At 42.7% G+C, this 22,705-nt stretch overlaps 2 protein-coding genes across 5 annotated transcripts in view; both read left to right on the forward strand.

Annotated features, from left to right (window-relative positions):
• PHACTR4 (phosphatase and actin regulator 4) overlaps positions 1 to 6,874 on the forward strand; it is a 55,921-nt gene extending 49,047 nt beyond the window's left edge. For all 4 annotated transcript variants that reach the window (XM_075264432.1, XM_075264433.1, XM_075264431.1 and 1 more), the window contains 6 exons: positions 585 to 814; positions 1,515 to 1,721; positions 2,034 to 2,095; positions 2,250 to 2,387; positions 2,835 to 2,911; positions 5,954 to 6,874. In XM_075264432.1, the coding sequence (XP_075120533.1) occupies positions 585 to 814; positions 1,515 to 1,721; positions 2,034 to 2,095; positions 2,250 to 2,387; positions 2,835 to 2,911; positions 5,954 to 5,969 (730 nt within the window). In that variant the 3' untranslated portion in view covers positions 5,970 to 6,874. The remainder of the gene's footprint in view (positions 1 to 584; positions 815 to 1,514; positions 1,722 to 2,033; positions 2,096 to 2,249; positions 2,388 to 2,834; positions 2,912 to 5,953) is intronic.
• Positions 6,875 to 16,049: 9,175 nt separating this feature from the next.
• On the forward strand, positions 16,050 to 20,834 carry LOC142193729 (ras-related protein Rab-39B-like). The gene is made up of 2 exons (XM_075262725.1): positions 16,050 to 16,339; positions 20,432 to 20,834. The coding sequence occupies exons 1-2, from the start codon at positions 16,125 to 16,127 to the stop codon at positions 20,832 to 20,834; spliced, it is 618 nt and encodes a 205-aa protein (XP_075118826.1). The 5' UTR covers positions 16,050 to 16,124.
• Positions 20,835 to 22,705: the final 1,871 nt, after the last annotated feature.

Consider the following 22,705-nt stretch of genomic DNA (forward strand, 5'->3'; position numbering starts at 1 on the left):
TTTCACGGGAAGGGGTTAGGTCTGGTTCACATCTGTGTTCAGTAATCCGTTCGGGGAGTCCACATGGGGACCCCCCCAAATGGAATACCGAACGCATTGACAACCGGTCAGCAGTGAAAGCGCACAGACCCCATAGTCTATAATGGGATCCATGTACTTTCCGCTCGGTGTCCGCACGAGTCATGCAGACAGGAAAGTAGTTCATGAAGTACTTTTCTGTCCGCATGTTCCGTGCGGAAAGCACATGGACCCTATTATAGTCTATGGGGTCCGCGTGCTTTCGTAAGCTCACCACTTGCTAATGCCTTCGGGGGGGGGGGGGAGCGGACTCCCTGAACAGATTACCAAGCACAGATGTGAACCAGGCCTTAATCTGATTTCGATTGAGGCATAATCTCACTGCCCAAGTGGATTCTCTAAACAGGAGAACCCTTTTAATTTGACAAGATATACACCAATGGTTTCAGATGTGGACATGCAACAGTCATCCGTTCACCATTGGGTCATACTTGATGGAAGTGGTTATCCAGCTTCTCCTTGTTTTTTTCTGGAACATGGAAATATGAGGGTTGTTCTTTTTCTAGGCCTGATGATGACGATGAAGAAGTGAGTGTCGAGGACGAGGATTTATCTCCAGAAGGGACTTCTCATGCCTCAAAGGTTTATATTGGAGATGTTCCTGCTGTTACAATAATACCAAGCTACATTCCCCCGTGCCTTCAGGAGGAGGATGAAGATGAATGTGTTAGTGATAGTGATTCTGAGGGACCCATACTGTACAAAGAGGAAGATGATGAAGATGATTCAACAACAAGTAAGTACCTTCATCTGAGTCTGGCGCCAATTAAACTTTGGATTATCTGATATCTTGGATAATTAAAAATAGTGCATGAAAGGTTAGAGAATCGTCAGGTCAGAAGTCCTTTACAAAATAACATGGGGTTTTTATAGGTGTGGAGTTTTATGCGTTTTTTTTTTGTTTTGTTTTTTACATATTTATTTATAGAGATGGCCTATCCTGCGGATGGGTTATTAATATTAAATTGGTGGATGGTTTGAGCCATTGCACCTTCAATAATCCTAGATACAGGTCTGTCCTGTCTCTTGTATTTACTATTTACTACAGCTTCATCCTATTTGAGTGAATACAACCAACCTTCAATTCCAGACATGGAAGCTACTAAGTACATGTTTGTGCGTAATAAACAGACAAGTGAGCTAGAGCACCCCCTGGAGCTTTGCAATCCCTTTAAATAAATGATTGTGCATGGTACCTAGCTTCAGGTACCCATACATTTAATTGGTTGCCTATTCTAAGGAATGGCCATTAGAGCTGTCCTATCTATTAAAGTCTTTTCATATTGATAACTTCCAACTATTTAATCTCTGATGTATCTTGAAGTTGTTGGTATTTTGCTTCATTGTCCAGTTGACTCCTTTTTTTTTCCTTCCTGATTTCTTTTAGCCAAAACAGGATTTCATTGTGTGATACTGAGTAACATTTATCTGTCTAGGTGCCTTGGCCAGTAAAGTGAAAAGAAAGGATACTCTGGCCATGAAGTTAGGTGGAAAGTCCGGTCCCCAGGAGCAAGATGCAGAGTTGCCTCATCGCAGCCGAGAAGAGTGGAACCAAATACGCGAGCAGATTGGCTCACAGCTAAACCGAAGATTGAGCCAGAGACCAACGGCAGAGGAGCTGGAGCAGAGGAACATACTGCAGAGTACGTACAGAATTTGAACAAAATGTGGTCATGAAATAAACAGGACAGGACGAAAATAGATTAACAAGGAGAATAGTGCTCAAGACAGCTACACAGTAGTTACTTTTATTTGCTTTGATTCCTGAAAAAGAAGGCATTATCCAACACATGCATATTACAAAATACAGAAAGGAGATGAGAAAATCTAAAAAGGGGGATAAAGTCAGTCCTTACATAAACAGCCTGGATATGGGATGGGTAGATGTGTGCAGAAAAACACATTCCAGAGGTTTATATTATTTGGTAACATTCCTGCACATATTTTACTTGTAGTAAAGAATGAAGCTGACCGGCTGGCAGAGAGACGAGAAATCAAGCGTCGACTGACCCGCAAGGTATTTGCCTAGAAAATAATTTCTAAGTATAAAAATATAGAAATGACACTTTTTACTCCCACTTTTGTAGTAATACTCTGTGTATGTACCCTAAATCTGGATCCCTCGGGGTGCATGTGGTATAAAAGCTTAACGGGTTTGCTTCTGTTTGTAGCTTAGCCAAAGACCTACAGTGGCTGAACTGTTGGAGAGGAAGATTCTTCGATTTAATGAGTATGTGGAGGTGACAGATGCTCATGACTATGACAGAAGAGCTGACAAACCCTGGACGAAGCTCACCCCTGCTGACAAGGTAAGTTACCTTCTCCTTCTGTATATGATTGCAAAACATTCCCAAGTGATTATTAATTGCTTGAAGTAATAGTCTGTAGCTTAGACCCTGTCAGATGATGGAAAGGTTGGTACTCATCAAGCAGTTCAGCCTTTCCTAGTCCTGTGGTTGAAAGTCAAAGCCTAACATCCTAAAAAAAAAGTCTACTCTGAACCTTGATCATTGCTAAAGTCATGTTAATCCACTTGTAAATATCAGGCTTTAAAAATGGTGCCCAATCATATTTAGTTGTTATCAGTGTCTGCTGCCCCCAGTGGACAATCAGTTGAGTACATTGCCAATTTCCTGTAATGTATCTCTAGGTTGTTATTGCCAGCTTATTAATATACTAACAGTAGTACCTCTATTGTATAAAGTCCCATTGGACATTTTTTCTGGTCTTTCACGACACATCTTTTGGTCTTGTAGGCAGCAATCCGTAAGGAATTAAATGATTTCAAGAGCACTGAGATGGATGTGCATGAGGAAAGCAGACACTACACACGGTAAGTCCGATAATAACAGTCAAGGATTTCTGCAGGAAAGTCTGTACCTATGTGTATTCTATGCCTGGAATTCTCAGAATCTTTGGAAGGTGTTTCTCTTTGCTCAGGATAAATAAATATGTGATGGATGACCCCTGCCATCTCTGTAAACATTATGGTCCCAAAAGCAGAAAGCTCTGTCCTTTGTATAGCGACCCAGAGCCTTCACTACAGCTCAGCTCCCACTGACTGCAATTACATAAAAATGTATTGCCATCATTCAGCAGATTGGTCGGACATTATCGTTTTACCCCTCTAAGGCATATCACTGTTTACCTACTATAGTCTCAATTGTGGAAAATCACCTGCTTTATTTGGTTGGCTCATTCTAGCACCCACCAGCAGACAATTGATTTCTCAGAAGGAAGCTATGCCTAGATGTTTCCTCTGCATATATTTTTACATGGCGACCATTCACATGAATGGCTGATACTGTAATACATGGTCAAGTAAAATGCGCTAGAATGTGCTTCTTCATTTGCTTATAGAGAGGTTCGGGAGTGCAGTGGACACTGCACTCTAATGATTATGTTGGAAGCAGGGAATATGGGTAGACAAGTGGGCCAGAACATTTCCACAATACTGTGTTGTAGGGTGTTCCCTCTATGCAGTGTTTAGTACCTACCAAAAATTGTGTAAGTAACAAAAACTTGTGAACTGGTGGTGGATCATTGGCACCCAAGGCTTTAGGCTTCATTCACTACACATTTTTGTAGTCAGTTTAACATGTGCACCAGGAAAACTTCCAGCTTCCAACCAACTTTGTTTTGTTCTAAATCACTCCTTTCCCTAGAATACATATAAAAGTAGAAAATGACTGTGAAACACATACACATTAGGTATCCCTGTGTCTGAAAGTGCCCGATCTACTGAATATAGGTTATCTGCAGTGCTCCTGTTCCGTCGGGAAGGGGTTAATAGGAGCACTGCAGATACCCTATATTCAGCCAGACTGAATTCCATGTGGGGGAAACAACCCCAGTTCTCAAGCTCAGTTAAGGGGCAGACAGACAACCAAAACACCCCCTCCCTTTTCCCAGAATCCAGCAACTACTGCACCCAAAAACTCCGACCATTTTAATTTTTTAAATTTTCCAGTAGCTGCTGCATTCCCCCCCTCGGCTTATACTCGAGTCAATAAGTTTTCCCAGTTTTTTGCGGTAAAATTAGAGTCCTTGGCTTATATTCGGGTCGTCTTATACTCAAGTATATACAGTAATATTCCTTACAACGTACTGAGAATAGGATGGAATTAGAGAGAAACTGCTTTTGCATACTCGTACAGGCTTCTTTTTTTACGTCTCACTGTCTAGCTGAAATGACATGTTACATATATTCTTTGAGTCCATTCAGCTTATGGGAATTAAAATAAATAAATAAAAATTAGAGATGAGCGAGTACTGTTCGGATCAGCCGATCCGAACAGCACGCTCGCATAGAAATGAATGGACGTAGCCGGCACGCGGGGGGGTTAAGCGGCCGGCCAACGTCAAAGCGGAAGTACCAGGTGCATCCATTCATTTCTATGGTGCGTGCTGTTCAGATCGGCTGATCCAAACAGTACTCGCTCATCTCTAATAAAAATGTTGAGGTCCGCCATTTTCGTACACGGGATACCTAATGTATGTGTTTTACTATTTTTATTTCTAATCTAAGGAAATGAATTAAACTTTTTTTTTTTTTATAACTCCTTAGAGGTTAGTTGGCTCCAGTCTGTCATAGTAACAGATCACCACACCCAGAACTCTTCCATAGTATGGTGATATTCATCAGCATAGGAGCTGTTGGTAAGAGGAGACATCTGTAGGGTTAATGCTGCTAACTTCTCAGTGGCGGTCATGTTTAAAGACCTGACATCCATCAATAGAACAGCAGATGGAAAAAATAGATGCCATCCTTCACAGGTCTCCATATAAAAAAAAAAGAAAACCATGTTCTGTGCTGTACCTTGCAGCAAAAAACAAAACAACACAAGCCTTACCAGAGAGACCCCAGACCCAACAATGCAGACGAGCTAAAGGCTGCTATACTACAACCTGGGCTTCCATAACACCCCTGCAGTGCCACTGGCTGATACCATCAGCCACATTGATGCAGTCAGTCATGCCAAAGGAGCCCTCACCAAGTATTGAGGGCATTTACTGAACATGCTTTTCATTTGGCCAACATTTCTGTGTTAAGTAATTATTTTACAGTTGGTCTTATATAATAATCTAATTTTCTGAGATAATGACTTTTGGGTTTTCCTTGGCTGTAAGCCATAATCATTAACAGAAAGAAACACTTGAAAAAGTTCATTATGTAATATAAGGGTTTCACTTTTCCAATGTATTACTAACAAAAATCACTTTTTAATTATATTCTAATTAATTGAGAAGCACTTATGCTACCATATCAAAGCAGTAGACCTAAATACAATGCTTCATGGGAGTGTTATTCCCGAATAGAAGTGGCCTATTTCGTCAGGATAATGACGACTTGCTGGCTTGGTCTCCACAATCTCCAAATCTTAATTTGATTGAGCATGTTTTGGATGTATTAGAAAAACAAATCTATCCATATAGTCCCAAACATGCAATGTGGCAACAGCACTCTGCAAGCACCAAGCAAAGATAGACCAAGAATACCATATCTGTGGGGTCTGCCTCCCACCACCTCCATTGACTAGCTGTTGTCTGCAGCTGATACACAGAGAATGGAGCAGGAAACCGACAGGGCTATTCTCTGTGGTGGTTGAGCTGAGTCATTGCAGGTAAATGGGATCTGACGTGTAGTACCTGGTCTGGCCACTACTCAGAACAGAGCTCTGTGTATCAGAGCAGCTAATCCATGCGGGTGTCTGACCTGCACTGATCTTATTATTAGTCACCTGTGGTTTTAGTTAAAGCAATATCCCTTTATATGATGAATTCTGATGTATTTGAGTTCTGATATTTCAGACATACAAAGTGTTATGTATTTTATTTATTAATGTTTTTGTGTTTTCTTTTAATCGTCCTACAGATTTCATCGACCTTAATTATACACATAAAGAGAAATCCAAGGACAAGAAGCACTCGCCTGCAAAGGAAGTTGTGCCAATCACAAGCCTGTCTTCCCTCTCATTTACCTCAGTCTTATACTTGGTTGAGGTGGTACTGTATAGTAATACTGTGTAGCTTGTGATTTCCAGTTTTATGAAGCCACTTATCACTATGGTGTTAGGACTCTGTGTCTTGTAAGTAAAGCAGAGGCTCACTCACTGCTTCAAGTATTTTTTATTGTGACACCAAGGATATTTCTTCCAATCGTCATGTTGCCTCCCAGTGCCTTTATCTAGCTGTTCAGGAATCTGGGGCTGGCCCTGTGTTTATTTTCTTAAATACTTTCTGTATTTTGAATCAAATGGACCGAACAGTTTCATACCTGTGTGTACAGGTCTTCCAGCGGATACAAGGTATCTCTCAGGGATGAGTCTAGTTTGTATTTTAAATTTAATATAGTATGAGTATTGCACGGTTAACTAATCCGCCAGGTTAGAATCTGCCAGAATATCGGTTCTATGTATAGCAGTTGTGTGCGTCTTTATACTTCTACGTGACCATGGGGCGAGTATTTCTAGTGACTCACTGTAGCACCCAGGAATGGCCCAAGGAATCATAACCACTTTCGTCACACTGATGCTAATAGCGTACTTTTTAGGCAGCATAGTAAGCTGTAACTTTTCAGATCAGGGACCCGTTAGGGAGGATGAAATACTAAAGATGGAGTTTGATATAAGTAACACACTACGCCTTACTATAAACCATTAATGTGCTTTAGATACATGTTCTGAGAGATACAGTTTGTATATATATGTACCATACTTGTAAGGGACAACTGGAATAATTTTTTTCTGAATGTATATGTATGTATATATATATATGTATACTTGGATAGCATCAACGTCTGTATATCAGTTTGTTTTAATCTGAATTTTAATGATGAAAAATTAAAAAAAAAATTTTAGGCAAAAATTCGCTGTGTATTGTGGTGTTTGCCAGAGGAAAGGTCAAATAAAAAATGTTTAGTTTTTTTTTTAAAGTGAATTATATAAGTGTATATGAAGAATAAGCATAGCATCTTGGGCAAAGAAAGGGGCTTTCCTTCTTAAGTATGTGATAGCATTTCCTTAGGACTGTCTGGACCACAAAAGACCCCCTGAATGAAGGGATTTTCTGCTTTGAAAACATTCCTGGTATGTGAGCTGCTGATATAACTTGTCTGGCTAATTTGTAATAGGTAATGTGACTGAGGCACTTACAGCTAATTTTATTCTTTAGTGTTAAAAGGTAAAAAATAGATATACCGTATTTTTCGGACTATAAGACGCACTTTTTTTCCTCCCAATATGGGAGGAAAATGTGTGTGCGTCTTATAGTCCGAATGCAGCGTGTGCAGCGTCTGTGTCCCGTCTGTGCGAATGAAAAGGAGAGCAGCACAGTGCCTGCCTGCTCTGCCCCTCCTTCCCTGTCTGTGTCGCGTGTTTGCAGGAGCGAGATATGAGAGGCAGGGAAGTAGGGGCGGGCCAGACAGGTGAAGGAAGCGTGGTTTCAAGCTTGCCGAGAAAACCACGCCTCCTTCTCCCGTCTGGCCCGCCCCTCCTTCACTGCCTCTCAGATCTGGCTCGTGCAATGAAGCCACACAGACAGGGAAGGAGGGGCGGGCCAAACGGGAGGAGGAGGCGTGGTTTTCTCGGCAAGCTTGAAACCACGCCTCCTTCACCCGTCTGGCCCGCCCCTACTTCCCTGCCTGTGTGGCTTCATTGCAAGGAGCCAGATCTGAGAGGCAGTGAAGGAGGGACGAGCCAGACGGGTGAAAGAGGTGTGTTTTCAAGTTTGCTTAGAAAACCACACCTCCTTCACCCGTCTGGCCCGCCCCTTTTTCTGTTCTTGCATAGCTTCACTGCAGGGTGTCTCTTTCCATCCATGGATGAGATTAGATAGACAGACAGACAGACAGACAGATAGATGGATAGATAGATGCAATATACTGTCCCTGAGTAACCCCAGCAGATAGGCTGCATAGGGTGGGAACAATGGAGGGGGCTGCTCCAAGTACTACAAGTCCCAGCATCCTGTGCAACATGCAAACCTTATCCTACATCATGTAACGTGGAGGAGGGAAGTATATGGGGTGCAGAGAGACATATTAGAGATATTACATGGGTAGAAATAAGATAGATAGATAGATTAGATAGATATGTTCAAATCACCCCCATATCCCTAGAATACATATAAAACAAAAACATTACTGTGAAACACATACACATTTGGTATCCCTGTGTCCGAAAGCCCCCGGTTCTATTTACATTGGTGAAATATTATATTATTAGGTTATTAAATATTTCACCAATTTTTTTTCCTTAATTTTTTTTTCCCCTATTTTCCTCCTCTAAAACCTTAGTGCGTCTTATGGTCCGGTGCGTCTTATAGTCCGAAAAATACAGTAGTATTGTGTGAAATGCGTTGCCATTCTAGAACCTGTAACATAGCATTGCATACTCCTGATCTTCATTGCACAGATTCTGTATAAGGCTTTTTTTTATTCTACATGTCGTGTCACCCATAGAGGTCTATGCTATAAAACTGTACACTGTTATTTTGCTTTTGCTGTATGTCTCTGTGTGGAATAGAAATCTTCTGTGCTATACCATAGAAGGTGTATTTAACAAAAAGAAAAAAAAAATCCAATGTAGGCCAAAAAGTCTCTTGGCTTCCGGACATATACGTGTCAGCCGTTTTCACGACTATGCGAGAAGCTGGAAGACTTCTTAGTTTGTCTTCTTTTTATAACTTGGCATGCTATTTCAATACTTGGAAGTAACTGCTTGTTGTTTGTGTGGCACTGGCGCTGCCAGCACAGTATCCTGTCCATTAAAGCAAAACCAGGAATGTTTATGTAGCTTGTTCCAGGCTGCAGCACAGGGGGATACAGAGATGCCCCTTTTGGTTGAAAAGTCTGCCGAGCACACAAGATTCAGGAGAATAGGGAAACCTTTTAGCTGGAGCTTGTCTGCCATTAAAAAAAAAATAGACTGCTCATCTGCTGATGGGCACCCGGTAACCCGCTATGCCCAATAAGATGTGCCTTCCCTACAGATCATCTCTTGCTATATATAATTTATAATGTATTTAGGCTATCTGTATATTGATATAATCTGTTTCCTTCCATGCTGCCCATTACTGTATATAGTGTGTGACCTCCATTCCCAGTGCACAGACTATTGTATAACTTCTTGGTCAATGGTGTTCCAAATTATTAGGCAAATCTCCACAGTGGCACTGACAGTCCGAATGGGGACCCCCGAACGGACTACTGAACGCATTGGCAAGCAGTGTGCAATGAAACCACACTGACCCCATAGACTATAATGGGGTCTGTGTGCTTTCCGTGCGGTCTCTGCACGAGTCATGCAGACAGGAAAGTAGATCGTGAAGGAACAACTTTCAATTCAAGACGAAATGTTATGAAGCAGGGGGCCACACAGTGGCTCAGTGGTTAGCACTGCAGCCTTGCAGCGCTGGAATCCTTGGTTCGAATCCCACCAAGGGCAAAAAACCATCTGCAAGGAGTTTGTATGTTCTCCCCGTGTTTGCGTGGATTTCCATCCCATACTCCAAAGACATACTGATAGGGAAAAAATGTACATTGTGAGCCCTACTTGGGCTCACAATCTAAATTTAAAAAAAAAAAAAAAAAAAAAAGAAATGTTATGAAGCAAAGAGTTTTCCCAATCCGTGAAAACAAGAAAAATTTAATTTAAAAAAAGAATGGAGCGAGACAAAAAAGAGATCTTTGGTTTCCAGATCCTTCAAAAGAAAATACCCTTTCATGGAAAGTTACTTCAGGAATTGAGATAGCATCCATATTAGACTTTTAGTTGTCTCTCAGTGGCCCTAAGACAACTAATAATGTCCCCCAGTGGCCCCCTGACATTATTAGTTGTCAGGGAGCCTCTGGGGATCATAATTAGTTGTCCAGGGGCTGATGGACGACATTATTAAGTGTCAGGGGGATATTATTATTGTCAGAGAGCCACTGAGAGACATTATTAATTGTTAGGGGGCCACCTGGGGACATTATCAATTGTCAGGGGCTGCTGGAGGACATTATCAATTGTCAGGGGCTGCTGGAGGACATTATTTGTCAGGGGACCACTGGAAGACATGATTAGTTGTAATGGGACCTCTGGGAGACATTTAGTTAGCTGTCAGGAGGCTACTGGGGGCCAATATTACTTGTCTGGGGGTCACTGGAGGACATTACCATTTGTCTGGAGTCAACTGGGGAACATTAATGCTTGGGGACTGGTCACTGTATGGCCTCCTAAGGCTGTTGTTACTTCCACATTATATCACCTTGCCACTCTGTGGCCTACTCACGTTGCTGCCGCCTCCTCACTCTGCCACTGGGTCACTGTATGTCTTCCTCACGTTACTGCCTCCTCCACAATCTGCCATTGGGTCACTGTATGGCCTACGCACATTGCTGCCGCCTCCCCACTCTGTCAGTGGACACACTATTGCCTCCTTAGGCTGCTGCTGCCACCTCCACATTATATCACCTTGCCACTCTGTGGCCTCCTCATGCTGCTGCTACCTCAACACTATGTCACTATGACGCCGTCTCCACTGTCAGGAGGGCTCTACTTGTATAAGCATTTACTAGAACAGCTTTTGTGGACATCTATGTGGAATCAGCAGATGAAGGTGTCAAAGGAGTGCGCTCTTTCACGTTACAGTAGGACCTTGAGCCTTTGCATGGGTTGTTTATACCGACACTAACATCATTGTGTTAGGCTGAGTTCACACTTGTTATTTGGTCAGTTTTGGTCCAGTAACTGGCCAGATAAGTGAGGAGTGCAGTGGTTCTAAGAGTGAAGCCTGTTATACTGACTCACTGTATTGTTTGGCTATCACAGCAGACTCCCCATGTGTGTTACTGCAAGGCACAGTGTCCTACACAGGCTCTCTCTAGCTGTTTTTTAACGCTATTCCCCACAAATTAATTTGGATACAATCAAATTTTCCGAAATCAGGCAAAATGGCAGAATCAAATTTTTCAAAAGTTCGCTCATTTCTATTTAGGATTATCCCTAGTGTTGTGGTTTGTTTTTTTTAGCAGGTAAAGCATGGGTATGCTAGCTGATGGTGTCACTAGCACTGATCATATTGGTGGCGTATTTTAGTAGCACTGTATTATAGCACAAATGTCCCTCATGGAAGCCCACTCATTTTGTGGTGAAGTGCCGCTGGTCAGCTCTGTAGTTGCAACTCAACTATTGCCTGCTGTTGCTCACACACCCTTTGCAGCATATGTAAAGTGAAATATAACCTGGTTGGCATATCACATATGAGGCAGTGGCTGGTAAGGCCAAAGTTCCTCTGCAGAGCAGACAGGCGAGCAGCAGCAGGGTGTGAACGCCAAAAGTGTGCACACGGCATGCGCTTTATGCAGCAGCAACAGTGTGTCTGGATAATTGACCAGGAAGCTTTGCACCACCAAGTTGAGCACATGCACCAGGCAAGGGATGGGCATCAACCTGGCTCAGCCTAAGGCTGGTAATAATTACGCCTATTGTCACACACCACCTTGCCAGGCTTAATGGATTCTATTTTTAGAATACCCTTTTTAAACTAAATACACATAGGAATAGCCTTAAGGCTATTCTTCTCTTACCTTTATTACTCTGATCTGCGCCACGGTTCCTGAAAAATATTGTCTTTCTTCCTTATGTAAATGAATTTTCTCACAGCAGCGGGGGCATCCCCAGTGCTGCTTGAAAACTTTTCAGTGACGTCTCTGTCTTCTCCGGACTGCCTCTTCTCTCACACTCCCATCGCGTCTTTGTCCAAAAGCGCCAACTGCGCATGTCCATCAGCCATTTTCCTGTGGCCGAACGGGAGAGGTGGATAGAAAGCTGAACCCTTCCCTGGGATGGCGTGGACAGGATTGTTGATGGTGGTGCTGGTGTCACAATCCTCTTTTTGCGGGGAGACAGGTGGGCTTGACGCTCGGGAGGCGGTGGTAGAGGCTGAGATATGTGAAGCAGCAGAGGGTGTCTCATGGACTGCGGCTCGTGTTTTGTCTTCTGGACACTGCTTAAAAAAATGCCACGCTGGGGAGATCCTCTGAGCCGGCTTTTGTGTGCGCAGTCCTTGAGCGTGGTAGGCAGTAGCAGGTGACATCATGGCTATTTTCTGACCACTGCGTGTACCCTTCTCCATCTTCTGCTGGCTATCTGGGGCTATGTGGCCACAACCTCTTTCTCCGAACTGTCATTGCCTTCAATCTATGTTGGTTCTAGGACCTCGTCGTCACCCCTCAGATAGTCCTCCACCGACCCCTCACTGCCGCACTCCTTGTCTCCACACTGCAGAAAGCTACAGCAGTTGGCACTTGGGTTTTATTCTCATGGTAGATGTCCTGCGATGGTCCGCTGTCACATCCGCATCCTCAACACAAGTTGTTGGGCATCTGGGAACTCTATCTCTGAAACTGGGGCAGGTGGATGGCTCACAGAATCCCAGCTACGAGAGTCATCTTAGAGCATTAGTGACTGCTCCATTACTTGTGGCTGAGGTGACTTGGAGGGCTCTTTCAGTAGAAGTAGAGCGGGTGACAGACAATCTGATGGAACTTGAAGCATTGTTTCCGACATAATCTACCAATGCCACTTTGTCTGGCTTCTCTATTCTAACAGTGCTATTGTGGCCTACAAGAATATGCTGCAAACCCTGATACCTGCTTGTACCAGGCACAGATGTAACACAGTCTCCCTGCACCTCCAGCTCCATCACCACTAACAGCAGCAGCCACCACTATTTGCTGTTTGTTTTTTTCATTTTTACACACTTTTATTGTTACTGCATTAGGAAACAGTATGGGTACACATGCAGTTAATTTCACGACACTAGAAGACAGTATAGGTATATATGTAGTTAACTTTTTATTAAAATTTTTATTTATCAGAGATGGAAAAACGTAGACTGGACACAAGGATATCTAATGTCTGTGTTTCACACTCATTTTGGTTTACTTTTACTTTAAAGGAGGGTATACTGTATTCATTAGACCTTCTAGGGGTCTTGAACCCCAGGGAATCCTATCACTAATGCAATGCATTGCAAAATACCAACACTTCTATTACTGGTTGCCTAGAGAAGTACACTCACCGGCCACTTTATTAGGTACACCATGCTAGTAACGGGTTGGACCCCCTTCTGCCTTCAGAACTGCCTCAATTCTTCGTGGCATAGATTCAACAAGGTGCTGGAAGCATTCCTCAGAGATTTTGGTCCATATTGACATGATGGCATCACACAGTTGCCGCAGATTTGTCGGCTGCACATCTATGATGTGAATCTCCCGTTCCACCACATCCCAAAGATGCTCTATTGGATTGAGATCTGGTGACTGTGGAGGCCATTGGAGTACAGTGAACTCATTGTCATGTTCAAGAAACCAGTCTGAGATGATTCCAGCTTTATGACATGGCCAAGAAAATATTCCCCACACCATGACACCACCACCACCAGCCTGAACCGTTGATACAAGGCAGGATGGATCCATGCTTTCATTTTGTTGACGCCAAATTCTGACCCTACCATCCGAATGTCGCAGTAGAAATCGAGACTCATCAGACCAGGCAACGTTTTTCCAATCTTCAATTGTCCAATTTCGATGAGCTTGTGCAAATTGTAGCCTCAGTTTCCTGTTCTTAGCTGAAAGGAGTGGCACCCGGTGTGGTCTTCTGCTGCTGTAGCCCATCTGCCTTAAAGTTCAACGTACTGTGCGTTCAGAGATGCTCTTCTGGCTACCTTGGTTGTAACGGGTGGCTATTTGAGTCACTGTTGCCTTTCTATCAGCTCGAACCAGTCTGGCCATTCTCCTCTGACCTCTGGCATCAACAACGCATTTCCGCCCACAGAACTGCCGCTCACTGGATGTTTTTTCTTTTTCGGACCATTCTCTGTAAACCCTAGAGATGGTTGTGCGTGAAAATCCCAGTAGATCAGCAGTTTCTGAAATACTCAGACCAGCCCTTCTGGCACCAACAACCATGCCACGTTCAAAGGCACTCAAATCACCTTTCTTCCCCATACTGATGCTCGGTTTGAACTGCAGGAGATTGTCTTGACCATGTCTACATGCCTAAATGCACTGAGTTGCCGCCATGTGATTGGCTGATTAGAAATTAAGTGTTAACGAGCAGTTGGACAGGTGTACCTAATAAAGTGGCCGGTGAGTGTATATGCCAGACAACTGGCCTGGAAGCCAGGTGCATAACGATCTTCAGCCCTTTCCAATTGATGCCAGCACAGGTGAGGTGACTTAAAATTAAGAAAAAAAAAAATAAAATCACGGGCTCCAGCAGTGACGTCTGGGGCACGTGACTTCAGTCATCAGGCAGAAGAGGACCAAGGAAGATGCAGCAGACTGCCAGACGGAGCGAGGATGACCAGGTGAGGTAAGGTGAGTATAAAGTGGAGAAGAGACCCCTGAGTATAATAATATCAGCTCTTGGGAGAATATAATACTGTGTGAGGGCCACTGTGGAACATATTATACTTTGTGGGGGCCACTGTGGAGCATATAATACTGTTTGGGGGCTACTGTGGAGCATATGATACTGTGTGTGGGCCACTGTGGAGCATAAAATACTGTGGCGGTCACTGTGGAGCATATAATACTGTGTGGGGGCCACTGTGGAGCATATGATACTGTGTGGGGGCCACTGTTGAGCATATTGTATTGTCCCAGTATTGTTCACCTACCAGTCTCACTGTATTATTGTTAACTGCAGTTGTGGGTACTACAGCTGTATCCCTTTGAAGTATCTGTGATAACTCTGCTGCACACGTAACCGCCACTATCAAGAATTCGCTCTAAGGAGGGATTAGGGTCTTAGGGAGCCCCAGACTAAAGTTTCACCAGGACCCACAATACTTCGGTTATGACACTGCTGTCATGACAATAGATCACTGGCCCTGTATCTCGTTCCAGGCACTGGCAATCGTCCTCAAAATGGTGGTGCCCTACAGTAAAATGCTGCCTCAAACAGCTTTGAAGGAGGCATCGGGAGCCATAATGCCTGCAATCAATGCAGGCACTGATTGTGGGCATTAGCACTGGGTTTTTGCTATATAATACAGCAAAGACCTGACGTCAGTGGTAGCCGTTCAGCTCCCGAGTAGCCACCATAATTAAATACCTGACTTAACTGCCCCCATGATCGTGCAAGTTAGTTATTAATGTTGATGGTGTACACCGATCCGATCATTGATCAGACAGCTCCAAAATAGTGATGTAAAATCTAATGTATGTGGCCAGCTTTAGTCAGTCTGCTATTGATGTTTGCGATATGAAAGACTTGGCTTTGCCGTTAATTTCATTTTTTTCCTTCTAAAATAAAGCAAAACAGTGAAATTAACGATGGTGTGAACCAAGCCTTAGTTTACATGTACATGACATGTTCTTCCAGTGTTTTTAACAGATAGCACATGGAGCCATTCTTTTCTATGACCCCATACACACATACACATAACTTTGTATTATCATGGGTCCATATGGGGGACTGTGAACTTGGAGACAAAACTCAGGACAAGTCCTATACCTTATGTCCATGTTGCAGTCTGGGCCCGCTCACTGATAACCATGGGTCTGTGGAGGGAATGGACAGCCGTCCATTTGTGTCCTCCATGCCATTTTCTCCCATGCACATTTTTGTGTCCATCTAGGCTTACAATGGCAAGAAATTTCCTCAGCAGATTAGTCTGATCAGTTACAGACAAGAAAAAACTGTAATTGTCAATGGCTTCTAAGTCTCCATATATCTAGAATATTCTAAAATGGATGGATATTTGTCCATAGGAATATCATTTCACTTAACCAACCTGTTAACTATAGACTCTACCACAAATCTGTGTCTATAATCCATAAAGGAGAGGGAGAGAACGTACTATACCTGGCACCCTGTTATACTTCACTACATCAGACAAAGGAATGTTATAAGCAAGTGGAAACTTGAAACTGAGTGAGCAAGTACAGAAAGCATGAAAACGGGGGAGGGGGAGAAAGAAGAGTAGAAGCATACAACATGAAGGAACTGGACCGCACTGTTTCGTGAAAATCAGGACTATTCCAGGCTAGGATGGCATGTTCTTGGGACTTTCAGTTTCGGGTGCTGTTACTGGGAGACTCTGGTGTGGGGAAGACTTCTCTCCTGAGGAGATACACAGAGGAACAGTTTACAGAAGCCACTGGGCCCACCGTGGGGGTAGATTTCTGCTCCCGAATAGAAGAGCCTGAGGCAGGAGTTAAAGTCAGGCTGCAGTTCTGGGATACAGCGGGCCAGGAGCGTTACCGGTGAGGTGAATTTAATGCATTGGACAATGGAATAATAAAACATGTCTATATCATGCTAAGCCTATAAATCTTAGTTTATTTCTACAAGACATGGATTATTATCCCCATCTGTACTATAGAAAAATATGCAGAGGAATTAGCACCGAAGTGTTAATTATTCCACCACATTGTTGTGCATGTTCTAAAATGATTGATTATTGCTCAATGGAAATGAGTTTTATTGGTCATTTTGTGACATTCACTGCATGGTGTAAATATCATTTTTATTCTGCATCAGAACTATTATAGAGATGCCAAAAATGTTCAGACTTGTCAGACAACTTTACAACACTGAAAACTATGTATGAGGGGGCTGGTTCAAGAAGTCTCAGGCTCAAAATTTTTGCAATTTGCCACTTACAAATTTTTATTATTCTCTGGGGACTCTGAGACCTCAATATATAATAAGAAGAGGCCGAGGGAAGGTGGAGAGTAAATAATTTCCACTGATCCCCTCCTCACCTCACTTCTCCCCGGCCCACCCACAGTTCCCCAGCGGCTTTGGCTGTCTTCGGACCTCTCTCAGCCTCTTCTGTGACATCACAGGCCCCGGCGTCACTGCTGAGGTCTGTGATTGGGAGTCAGTGGTCACGTGGGCAGTGCTAAAGTCATGACAAATGGATATATGGTTATTTTTTAAGGTCCATTATGAGACTTCACAGTTCAATAGTTTAATTGCTCATATTCTTTGGTATACTCCGTTTACATTGATAGGCCATAATAATACTTTGGTACACTGTTAGGCATTCTACTTAGGGCAAACCTGGAGGCCTTTGCTCAAAAAGCCATGACAACCCTGCAATGTAAGAATGTTGATGGAGAAACAGGAGTGCCCCTCCCCCTTCTGAAAACTCTGTAGATGCCGCCAGGGGCAGATCCAGGGCCAGGCAACCGCCCGGGGCCCCGCGCCACGGCCCGGACCTAACAAAACGCAGGTCGGGTCGGTCAGTTAGAAGCGCGAGGCCCTTAAACTCAACCAGCGCATAAGCAAGCAAAGAGTAAAAGAGACATAGAAATCTGTTATATTGAAATCTATCACTCCGAAATTATTGCGTCAGTGTGAAATACTTAAAGAAGCCCACAAAAAATGGGCCTGGCAAGCCAGTGTGGCCCTGCGGTCTGGACCTAAACAAAAAACGCAGGTGGGTTAGACGTGCGACCCCTTAACCAGCCCCATAAGCAAGCAAAGAGTGAATCAATGTGAAATACTTAAATAAAACCACAATCCGGTATTTATTGTTGTTATTTTTTTTGTAAAGCCCTCCTGGGCCTAAAGTGGCTGGAATTGTATATAGAATGGAATATTTTTTATAATTCTATATTCAATTCGAGCCGCAGAGGTCTAAAGAAAGCTGATTCATAAGCGCGGGGCCCTTACCCAACTCAAGTAAACGATTGACAGATAGGTAGGGCTATGTGCTACTGTGCTAGAAATAAAGAAATCGGTCATAAATAGAAAACAGTCAGTAAGAAACCAAGGATATTGCCTAGAATTACTATTATAGCTATATCAATGTTCATAAATTGTATTGAATCTTAAGTTTAGTAGGTTTGTAACAGGAAGACTCTAATACAGTATATTATTTAGAACCTGGTTTATCCAGACCTCGTATATCTCCAGATTATCCACAGCCACTTATAATAAAAAAAAAAAAAAATTTCTGGAAATAAAGTATACTTTTACAGACAATCTTATGCACATTTAAACGGCCATGGGTTTTCAATGCTTTGCTAAAATCAATAGTAAAACGTACAGATTCTTCTGTGCGTACACTGTTCTGTAATGCAGCTCTAGCTGCGGTACTGTATGTAGACGAGGGAGGAGTGTGTCAGTGGCTAATTTTTTCAAAAAAAATCCTGGGAGGGGGGACCCCCAGACACCCTCGTTCCCCTGGTAAGTACGGCCCCGCCAAAGTCAATTGCCCAGGGCCCTGCAAAGCCTGGATCCGCCACTGGATGCCGCTGCTATCAGTGTTCCCAATAACTGCTCACCTTGTTTCCAAGGCGATAGCACGGACCCCACTTCTGTACCAGTATGATCACCCAGATGTAAGGAGTTAAGCAAATTGATACATAGATTTATTAGAAGAGTTTCAGTATAACTTGCTTACAATTCTGATCTTAGTAGTAATGTTGGTGGTTCTGCTCAGTTATTGACATTGTCTCTATCCACAGTCATCCAGGGAAGACTGCCCATCTCGGCTTAGGACCGCCCACTGGACTCAGACTCCTAAGCGCAGAATGAACAGAGACTTTATTCAGATGACTGTGTTTGAAATAGCCAGAAAAAATGACCCAAACTGTCTTTTTCACAGCCAATTTACCTCTATGGGGCACCCATTCTCACAGATCCCTCATACACTTGAGCCTACGAATGGAGCCATGTAAAAGTGAGAAAATAGGACATTGTCCTATTTTTTTGATAGACCGTTCACACATGACATGTGAATAGCCCTATAGACCCCATTGTTTTCAAAATGGCAGCAACATGGCTGTTTTTAACATTTACAAAAATACAACCTAAATTATTAAAGTTCTATTGAAACATTTTTGGCAAAACTATGTATCAGTCTTCTCAGCAGAGATGTAACCTCTAATTCCTGGGCCCTGATGCTAAATCTTTACCAGGGAGCCGCAGCTAAAAAAAAAAGCTGCGAGAAAAACTGTGGTGGAAACGCATTGTGGTCTTTCTCACAGCACTTGTTACAGAAAGACTGCAGTTTACCTCTGCGGACTTTCTGCTTGAATTACATCTATACAGAAACAGTCAGCATTCCCATAGATATAACTGACATGCTGTGATTTCCAAAAACGCAACAGTTTTGCAACTGGCAGCATTTCCACTGTGGGTATTTTTCTGTAACGTGTAGATGGATTTGCTAGAATCCCATCCATTTTGCAGAGACTGTAAAAAGCTGCAGCATTTACACCGTGTGGGGATCAAATTGAAAGAGGCAGAAAGAAGAGACCTCGGTGTTGTTTATTTAGTTGCAGTAATGGGAGCACATTTTACTTTGCCTGTAAATCATTAGCTAACAGGTGAAATGAGAGCAATATGTGCTAGGCATTACTGCCATTTAAAGAAGGAATGCAGTGCTTAATTAAAAAAGCACAATGTGAACATGACCTCCGATTGTATTTCTATATTTATTTATTTTTTTTCATGCAATGTTTGAAGCCAAAACCAGCCATGGATCATAACAGGAGAGGAACATATGGAGACATGGCACTTCTTTTGTTTAATCCAGTCCTGGTTCTGACTTCAAAAACAAAATCTAAAAGGTTAAACATATACACTCAGTCTACATTACTTACATGGCTCAGGATATAAAAGCATCACAAAAGTGTAGAACAGGGGTAGGCAACCTTCGGCACGCCACTTGTTGTAAGACTACAACTCCCAGCATGCATACTTGCTCCCATGTTCTTGGAACTCCCATGGAAGTGAATGGAGAATGTTGGGAGTTGTAGTTTCATAGCAGCTGGAGAGCCAAAGGTTGCTGATCCCTGCTGTAGAAGATGCAGAATTATTGGCAACACAACTGACTGTGGCCGCCAAAAACTGCACCCAAATGGGGGTGCTCAAATTGGTGGGATGGGGCCCTGCTGTTAAACAGGGTTGTCCATATTTAGCAAATAAATGGTATTGTTATGTGGTATAGTTCTATAATTTTCCAATATATTTTCTGTATCAGTTCCCCATGTTTTTCTACATCTCTGCTTGCTCTTATTCATTGTTTATTTCCAGTGGAGTCGATGCAGAAAGTGTATTAGAAAATTGTATAACTTAACATAGAAATAATATTTGCTGAAACTAAACAACCCCTTTAATAAAGCCTGAGAACACCAAATTATAATAATCCATGGGCGAGACGGACGGTTAAGTGTAACAATGTCAGATTAGTTACATATATTGAGTGTTGTAATAGGGAATACTTACAGATATCTGGAATTGGTAAATGTATTTTGTATGTTCACACATGTAGTCTCCATTATAGTTTATGAACAAGTCCTAGAATGTCTGTGTTTAACCCTTCCCTTTCTTCTTCTTAGGGCCGTGACTCGCTCTTACTACAGAAATGCTGCTTGTGTTATCCTTCTGTTTGACCTCACTGCACATAAAACTTTTGAAAGTGTCCAAAACTGGTACCAGGAGGTAACAGAGCGAGCTCAGCCTTATCCTCTTCTTTTCTTACTACTTGGAACTAAAAGTGATATGCGTGGGCAAAGAAGTGTACCCCGGGAGGAGGCACAGAGTTTGGCAGATTCCTTAAGAGCTCCATACCTAGAGACTTCTGCTCGAACTGGCAGCAATGTATCTGCAGCACTCTCCCTTCTGTGCAGAGAACTACTGAGGGCTGCAAGACAGGAGAAACAGGCTGCAGACCTGTACAGCTATGGGGGATGCACAGCAGGGGAAGACGTGCCACAGAAGAAAATTTTATGTACATGTTGAAAACACAAAGCGTGTTACTGCCGAAAAACAGCAAAAGCCTTGAAGGAGTTGGCCAGTTTGAGACCAATATTGAGATACACATTAATATTTGTATAATGTTTACTTTCTGTATCAATTCTCAGTTTTCTAGATCTCTGCTTGCTGTCATTCATTCTGCTTACTGCCAGGGGATAAAAATAAGTCCGTAGTCATGTGATATACAGTACATCATCACATGACTACAGACTGATTTTTATCCCCTGGCAGTAAGCAGAATGAATGACAGCAAGCAGAGATCTAGAAAACTGAGAATTGATACAGAAAGTATATTGGAAAATGTTATAACTCTTCACTATACGAACAATTGAAATATTGAAAGGCAGGGGTCTGCGCTCACTGGTAGGTCTTGTATAACAGCCAAGAAAATGGATGAAATGGTAAAAAATGGATTTATTGAAAAATAAAAAGCACAACGCGTTTCGGACCACCACGGGTCCTTTCTCAAGTGCAGATTTTGCTAAAAGAAATATACATACAAAGATTGATAAAATGTAAATATAAAATGTACAAATAGTACAAAAACGCACCAAGCCCAACAGGCACACGAAAAACCCATTGTAAATATCACTTGCAACAATAAATAAATGTAATGATAAACAAGTCTCTTAAGTTATTACAATTTACAGGAGAGTGATATACATCTCAAAGAGTGATGATGCTGGTCTCTTTCAGGTAAATATGTACGCAGATAAGTACAACAACCCAATTTCAACAGGAAATAAAACAGTAAATGTTGATCATAATACAAACATTATTGGAAACACTTGTCTAGTGTCTCTTTAGCATGTTGCAGTAAGTCCCTGCTGTCTCAAACACCTGTCTCCCCGAGGGTTACTCAAAGGCAAATGACTAGTGTAAAAATATTCTCTCACTCGGAGAGCTATTGCAAGCCAGATACATATATTAGGCAATTATACAAAGGCCATCCGTAGCTGGAACCTTCATAGATAATATAGTGTCTTACCTGAGTCAGCCGGGCTGGATGCATGTTCGCCCGACTGATGCTCAGCTCATTTAAACTATTCCCCGTGTGTGTCATAGTGTATGGGCACTGTACTGCGCCGGTCTCGACGTACACACGCGCACTCACGTAGCAGCCCCAGGGGAAAACAGAATAAGTGCGCATGCGCCGCCCAAGTAAAGGATGCGCAGTGGAGTGACAAATGAAATGGTCCATGAGCGCATGTGCGTCTCGGCACACATACGCTCACGTGCATGCTGGCCCCATAGGGGAATGGAGTGCACGCGCATGCGCCGCCTCGGAAAGGGGCGCGCATGCGCAACAGAGCAAAACCAAATGGATCTATATGCACGTGTGTCGACTGATGGACAGCCCGCCGGCTGATATGCTAGGTTCATCACTCTGATGTACCGATAGGAGCGCTATACCGATGACCAAAATAAATATTCCCCATTGACTTGCTACTAGGGGGATCATGTATTGATGACCATAAGAAATCATACATTGATGATCATAATGAAACTATTGGAGGGGTTGATTAGGTAAATATAATGAAATGAAAAAACTAGTATTGGAGGAAATAGAGGGGAGGAAGGGAGAGGGGGGGAAGAAAGGGGAAGGGGGGAGGGGGAACTCTATGTAGCTACTGTCATGGAAGTATGGGAATGAATGTGATCAATATTATGGATCAAGGAATGTATATTGGAATGGAGTGAAGTGAGATACTGTAAATACTAAAATGACTGTAGAATGATGGAAAGAAAAATAATGGAAAGAAAAATATATTGTTATTCAATGATGGTTTCAGTTTTTAGTGATGTCTTCTGACGCTATATTGAGGCCTGCTGGTTGAAGTGTGTTTAGCCTAAAC

Source organism: Leptodactylus fuscus, chromosome 2 (assembly GCF_031893055.1).
Source record: "Leptodactylus fuscus isolate aLepFus1 chromosome 2, aLepFus1.hap2, whole genome shotgun sequence".
NCBI lineage: Eukaryota > Metazoa > Chordata > Amphibia > Anura > Leptodactylidae > Leptodactylus > Leptodactylus fuscus.

What these genes read in the sequence shown, in the direction of transcription:
- LOC142193729 (XM_075262725.1), top strand. Translation starts at nt 16,125, where the DNA reads ATGGCATGTTCTTGGGACTTTCAGTTTCGGGTGCTGTTACTGGGAGAC. An exon ending in GCGGGCCAGGAGCGTTACCG is followed by an intron (nt 16,340 to 20,431) that starts GTGAGGTGAATT and finishes TCTTCTTCTTAG; the next exon opens with GGCCGTGACTCGCTCTTACT.